Here is a 7,193-nt window from a genome sequence, read left to right as displayed (position 1 = left end):
CTTAGCTCTACTTGAGAGTGACCCAGTTCACAGATCCTGAACTGATGACTGCAGCTCCCACCTCCACAGCCCTTGTCCAGGCAGCACACCAAGAGGCAACAAGAGGGGCAGTGGGAGACTCCTGAGTGAGTCCAGAGCATAAGAAACACATGCAGACCACAGGACCCTGCCTGGATTCCCCAGGGCAAGGGCAGGGCAGGACAAGCTGCAAAACCATCAGAGCAGGGACACACAGAGCAGCCCTGGTGGCTGGTCCCAGGGTGTAGGGAGGGACACAAATGCTGGTTGCACTTATCTTTAATGACGTCTTAAGGGGACTCCAAGCACTTACAATGCAATCCATTATTTCAAAAGACCCAAAGAATAAGGGTAGACTTAATTAGGAGGGATGCTGGGGTGACCATGTAATTTCTCACACTCTCTCTGGAGAGCGCTTGCCCCAGTTGGCAGCTATCAACAGAGGAAAATCCAAGAGGCCAGATGGGGCCTCGTAATCAGGGCAGTCACTACATAGGGCTAGGGTCATAGGGTCACAACCAGTACCCTGGGCTGGGGGTCAAACAGGGCACAAGCCCAAACCTCAGAACCTCTGCCTAAAAAAGTGGAATAGCAACACTGAGCTGATAGGAAAGGTGCTGGCCACTCAGAGAACACCCTTGGTGTGTTCTGAGGCCACAGGTCCTGAGTGCAGCTGCATGGGAGAGCAGCATACAGAGCTGCAGGGAGGGACAGAGAGCAGGAGAGAGGACCCAGCATTCAGCACATCAGTCCCAGCCTGTGGCAAGAGCAGAGTTGAGCATCCTCAGCATCTTTCCAATCAAGGGCAGGAAAGGGGCTGGAGGGTTTGAAAAGCAGTCCCACCAGAAAGGCCATCGGTGCCACCTCCAGCACAAAGGAGCCCGAGGCACCATCAGCTCAGCCAGCACAGGAGGGGCCTGGTGGACATGAGGTGGGACAGGGAGGTTGGGCCAGGCCAAATGTGGCCAGAATGTCAACCACACACGCATTAGACACAAGACAGTAGCTCAGAGAACAGACCTCCCAAAAAAATGATCGAGAGCAAGAATAACTGCAGAATGAATGAGGGGTGGGGCAGAAGCACAGGCTCTTTCCGAGAGGGGCCAGTAAACCACATTTCCAGGAATCACAGGTGCCCAATGCCTCATTATTTACGGTCCCTCGGGCCAACAACCCTGAGGACCCAGGTGGGGGTCACTGTAATTAACAGGCTGATATCAATCCAGGTGGGGCAGGGGGGTATGCATGTGCGCTTCACCTGTTCAAACTTCCAGCCATCGGACATGGTGGACACCATCTGCGTGAGCTCCTCCTCCTGACACTGAAGTACACGGTAAACATGCTTCACTGGCACCTGCAAGAACAAGGGCCACAGGTGAGACAGGCTCCACATGCCCTGCTGCTCCTGCCCCAGCCCAGCAATCTTGCCCGGCTGCTGATTCTGGAGACAGCCCAACAGGAGACCCGGTGAGGCTGACATATCTTCCCACCTCTTAGGCTCAGGTCATGATGCCTTTAAGTGGCCCCAAACACAAACACCGAAACCAGACCAACAGGCTGGAACAGCTGCCGTTTCCTTCTTCCTTGCCTGCCTCCAAATATATTTCAATTGCCACATTCCAAAGTGAAATGAGTCATGTTCCTAAAATGCCAGAGCACCTGTGTCTAGATGTGAATGCACGAGGATGTCCATCTTTGTTCTACATGGAACCACACCAAGTCCCTGAGCCCAGCTGGGGAGGGATTGATGGGAAGGCCTGAAAGCAATGCGGGACCAGCCCGGCCCCTGCTCCTAGCAAAGCTTTCATTCATGCACAGCAGCTCAGACATGAACTGGCTTGGACTGAACTGGCTTCCAAAACATGGACATATCTTTTGAGCTGGCCACCATCCAACCTTCGCTGAGCTCTGTTCCAGGCATTTCTGGTGCTGGGAGCCCCTGAGGGGGTCTGCTCTCATGGAGCTGCTACTCTAGCAGGAGGAGGCGGCCACCACACACAACACGTGTGTAGCCAAGGGGAAGGGGCCGTAGGAGCACTAAGCTGTTCTGTGATGTTAAAGCAGTGACTCACACTAGTGACACTCAAGTGACAGGGTCACAGCCTAAAGCACATTGCCTTAATTTGTGAAACAGTGAGTGACACTGGAGTACCACCTCACCTGAGCCCTCTAATCCACACATCGGCCCTGTGACAAGGGGCTCCTCTGCCTCCACTATGCCACTCTGCAAGGGAAGACTGAGGCATACAGTTTGTACTGGTCCAGGTCACACAGCTCATTAAGTGGGGCTGCTGGATGGGGGAGGAAAGTCCAGGGAGGGGGAGGAGGTGGTGAGGAACAGGGAAGCCTGAGGGGGAGAGAGCAGAGACACTGGGGTGGGCGTCCTGAGGAGAGGCTGGACAGGGCTAGGTGAGTTTACCCTTCATGCCTGCCATGGTGCCATCAGACACTAGAACAATTACAGAGGAAGACGGTCATCAAGATAAGACAGCCAGATCTCAAGGCCTCATGAGGAGGAGGGAGGGGAGGGAGCTCCACATTTGCACCAGGCCTCGGAAGCTTCCAGCACATTCGTCACTGGTCTCACCTGTGATGTTTTGCTGTCTCGTTCTCTAATTTTGTCCTTTACAAGTTTTATTAGTGAGGTGATATTGTAAAATTCCGCTTCCTCCAACACTCCTGGAATAAAGAAAAATAACTATAATTTTCACCAAATCAAAAAAGAAACATTTCACTATGGACCTGTGGCCTATGCCTGACCACTAAAGTCTCCTTAGCCCCCATCCTAACACCCAAAAGTCACCACGCAGACATTGTTGGCTCTCAGTAGGGCTCCCCAGGACTTGGCGCAGAGGGCTCACATGGAGAATGATGTGTTTACTGAACATACTTCTGCATGAATCCCTCCATGTGACCTGCTGGGTGCAGAACTCACATACAGCTGGTTCACACACAGGTCCACGAGTGTGGACTGCAAGCTCCACGCTGGGCATGTGGGATGGAACACGGGCATCTTTCCCTCCACAGCCTGCATCTGTCTCTCTGGGCTGGCCAACTCTCTCCTCCCCTCCGTGAGGGGCTCAGGCCTGGCCAGGCGGCCTTGTGCAGGCCTCTGAGTCATTCAGCACATCAGTTTCCCTATTCAAGTGTTAGACTGTGGCTGGTTGAGGGCATAGCTCCTCACTCTAGGACTCTTTTTCCAATTTAGGAACTCCTTTTTCCCCCAAAGATGGCCTTTTGTAATGTACCTTATTTAGGGACTTGAAATCTCTAAGAATTCTAAAAAACAAATTAGAGAGGCTCTGCTTCAGGGATTCCTCATGGGTATTCCAGAAGGTTCAGAGTGAGCCTGGTCATCTGGCTAGACCTCACTCTTCATGGTACAGTTCCCACTGGCAACCCCAGGAGCTCAGAGCCGTGGACTCCAGCTGTCGGACCCACTCAGGCTGCCTCCTAACAAGGTCCCCAGGTGAGACGACAGAGGGTGAAGGTTGGGGCAGGCAGTAGCCACCCAAAGAGAGGCAAAATCTAGTTTGTTTCTTCTCAGGATGACTTAAGGCAACTGTCAACTCCTCTCTTCAGATCCACGAGTGGGGACTGAAGGGCATTACAAATGAGCACTAGAAGCTTTAGGACAAGTGCTTGGGCCTAAAGGGCACATCTTTCTTCCACCTGGACACGCCATGCACTATACTCGGAAGGGCAACACCAGGAAATGGTGTTCACATGGGTGTTGCTCCTGAAAACACTGTGTCTCAGGCCAGTAGGAAAGCAGGTGAGCGAGGCCAACTGGCAGGCTTGGTCACATCAAATACCCCTTCCTAAGCAAATTGCACTGAGAAGAGGCTGTGAAGTTTAGCTTCAAATTGTACAGCTGCCCACACACAACACAAAGGAAGGGTATCCCAAACCATGCAAGTGTGTGAGCAAGAATAAAGCGCTCCAGAGGAGACATGGAGTAAGATGTGATGAGAGCTGCGGGAGGACAAAGTTCAGTGCTGACAGTCAATCCAGGGCACAAGCGGAGCAGAGAAGCCAGAGCCCACTGTGAGTCACAGTGCCCTGAACCTCTCCAGACCTCCCTGGTGTGTGGAGCCAAGCACACACAGAGCATACATACACCAGCCTTAGGCCCGGTGCCCACAGGGCTGCGCCCGGCATCCCTGCTCCTTGTGACCTGAGTCGGAATGTAGTATGGCATTGGGACATGCAGACAGAACTCAAAGGTGATAATACAGTGGTGCCCTGGAAGGAGAGCAGAGCCGGGGTGACTGAGACAGAGGGACACCTGGGAGACTCGCATGGTGGGCACATTCCTAACACACCACCCTCAGACTGTTAAGCCAAAGCATCTCTGAGAACGGGTGGTCTCCCAAGGGAGGAGTCCCCACCCTCATGCATCACTAACTAGACACTTGGAAGAGGGAGCCCATAGCTTTACCCACAGTCAGGGGGACCCTGCAGCTAGAGTGGGGTTGCAGGGGCCTGGACCACAGTCCCCAGGCCCTTCTGCTACAACGGTCCTGACAGGCCAGCCTGGCTCTAATGAGCCTTCACTTCTTGGAGGAGAAAAGGGGAGGAGGCCATGCTGAACAGCCCTCTCACCGCTCTGAGACCAGCCTCTGCTGCCTCATGGGACACATTTGTGAGAAAGCGGGGGTGGGGGGGCGAGTGAGGAGACTTGGGCACCTAGGACTTCTTCAGGGGGCAAGGGCACTCAAGATGCCAGCCTGGCCCCCGGGGCACAGAGCCTGTTCAGGCCCAGAGGAGTCCAGTTGTCATCTTCACCAGATCCCACTCTCAACTCACCTTCCTCTGCAAGGTCTTTGTTAATGACCAGCTTTCCATGTCTCAGGTAATTCAGCACGGGCCCAAAATAGGTGGGATCTCTGTCGATTAAATAGGCACCTGTTTCATCCTGCAAAGAACAAAGCACTAACGTGAATCCTGGACAAGAAAACAGTGGCCCCACAGCCTACCCACAACCAGATCGTTCATGGCACTTCAGTGAAACCCCAAGTAGTGTATGCCTCCTGCCGTCTGCAGCCTCCAACTCCTATCTGTCACCATTTCAAGTCTAAGCCAAGTTGAAATTGTTTTGTAACTAGGTAACCTTCCTTTAGCTACTGTGAGGCAAGGCAATTATGTACTGAGTCTCTTTCCTCACAGGACAAAAGATTTCTAAAGAAAAGCTGGTCACCCTCGCCGGTCTGGCTCAGTGGATAGAGCGTCGGCCTGTGGACCAAAGGGTTCTGGATTCAATTCTGATCAAGGGCATGTACCTTGTTTGCAGGTTCCTTCCTGACCCGGGCCCTGGTTGGGGCTCCTGCAGGAGGCAACCAATCGCTATGTTTCTCTCACATCAATGTTTCTCTCTGTCTTTCTCTCTCTCTTTCACTCTCCCTAAAAATCAATGGTAAAATATCCTCGGACATGAGGATTAACAAAGAAAAAAGAAATGCTGATCCTTTTTCGTTTTAAAAACCGTCCCACAAGAGTGACTAACAGACTCTCCTTAGTGGAAAGCTCTTAAAGGCAGGGCTGACACTGGTGGGTCCACTTCTGAAGGACACCAAGACATGGGCCTCTGCGGCCAGTGCTTGCCCTTCTCATTTTGGGGTTACTCCTTGGGCGAGTGTGCAGGACTGAGTGTCAGGGCGATGGCCTGGGTCAGAGGCACATGGAACAGAACCTCATTTTCCCAGAGCTTCACAGTGACTGCTGGTCACCAAGGAAGCTTCACCCATTGGGTAGCGGTCCCAGAGTCCAAGCTGTCTAAAAACAGACCATCAGGAGGACAGAAGATGGAGGCGTAGGTAAATGCCGATACTCGCCACCTCCCACAGCCACATCAAAATTACAACTAACATACAGAAGAACCATCATCCAGAACCACAGGAAAGCTGGCTGAATGGAAGTCCTACAACTAGAGAAGTACAGAAAGCACACTGAGACTGGTAGGAGGTGCGGAACGGGCTGGGCTGGCACCCATGTGTGCCGCTTTTTTAATCAGGGAAGGAGATCATCTCTGCGAAGAGCAAGGGGTCCCAGCCCCACACCAGACCCCCAGCCCAGAGTCCCAGAGCTGGGAAAAGAAGAACTCTGGGCTGTAAAAACCAGTGGGGATTAGGGCTCAGTGACACAGAGGCTGCTGGAGACCCAGCTGTTCCTCTTAAAAAGCTGGCACCATGAACTGAACTTACAAGGTCCTGCTTCCTCTGAGCTCCAGCACCAGGGCAAGGCTCTGGGGAACACAGACACATATGAGGAGGAACTGGAATGTCTGGCATTGGGCCAGGAACTCGGGGGGTGGCTTTCTCCCAGATGGAGGTGCTCGCAGGGAACTTGTTCCTATGCTGGGACCTGCCCGGTCGCAGGGCTTACTGGTAGCCATTTCTGTTTGCTCTGCCCTGGTGATTCCCTAAGACCCCACCTCATCTAATTTACAACCCCACTCAAGTTGTGTGCAGTGGCTTTTGCATATGAATGGCCTGTCCTTGCTCAGGCTAAAGTCTCTCAAAACAAGCTGCAGCTGAGTCAGGGAGCCCAAATAAATCAATAAAAGGCCTAAGACCCAGCACCAGCACCAGCCTTCCTTGCTTCATAGCTGGGCCTCGTTTGGGCACTTCCAAACCCAATAAAAGAGGAGGAATCTGCAGATCTCTCGGTAGCTCCTGTTGCGTGGCCCCAGGCAGTGGCTGACTTTGCACCTCCCTGGAGCCAGTGCACCCAGTGGTCAGTGTCAGACCACACTACATTACAACTCTACACATCCATAAGCGACACACTCAAGGGGCAGTCTCAATGAACACCAAGGCCCCACTGAAGCAAGTCCTGCTCCACAGTGGGGTCTCTTGCACAGCAGCTCTCCCTCACAGCCAATTGGCCTGGAGGTCAATTCCTCCCAGTGACACCAACAGCAATCAAGTCTCAACTACAATAAGACTGTGCTCACAGCCCACAAAGGGGTGCACCTAGAGCTCCCAGCTCAGGTGACTGGGGCGGCTGAGACACTGAGCCCCATAAAACACCTACTACACAAGGCCACTCTACCAACTCAAGGAGACATAGCAGCTCTACCCAATACATAGAAACAAACACAGGGAAGCAGCCAAAATGCGGAGACAAAGAAACATGTCACAAATGAAAGAAAGCAAACTACTGAATACAGAGTT

The 7,193-nt window shown here is 52.8% G+C and overlaps 1 protein-coding gene across 1 annotated transcript in view; it reads right to left on the bottom strand.

The window, feature by feature from the left end:
• The window catches only part of KCTD5 (potassium channel tetramerization domain containing 5), a gene marked incomplete at its 5' end in the record, with an annotated part of 15,306 nt that extends 10,370 nt beyond the window's left edge, over positions 1–4,936 (bottom strand). The window contains 3 exons of the mRNA XM_006757922.2: positions 1,277–1,372; positions 2,606–2,697; positions 4,828–4,936. Coding sequence (XP_006757985.1) covers positions 1,277–1,372; positions 2,606–2,697; positions 4,828–4,936 — 297 coding nt within the window. The remainder of the gene's footprint in view (positions 1–1,276; positions 1,373–2,605; positions 2,698–4,827) is intronic.
• Between the last annotated feature and the right edge of the window lie 2,257 nt (positions 4,937–7,193).

The sequence above is a fragment of the Myotis davidii genome, unplaced genomic scaffold (assembly GCF_000327345.1).
Source record: "Myotis davidii unplaced genomic scaffold, ASM32734v1 scaffold555, whole genome shotgun sequence".
In the NCBI taxonomy this organism is placed as follows: domain Eukaryota; kingdom Metazoa; phylum Chordata; class Mammalia; order Chiroptera; family Vespertilionidae; genus Myotis; species Myotis davidii.
This window is presented reverse-complemented; position numbering and strand designations above follow the sequence as displayed.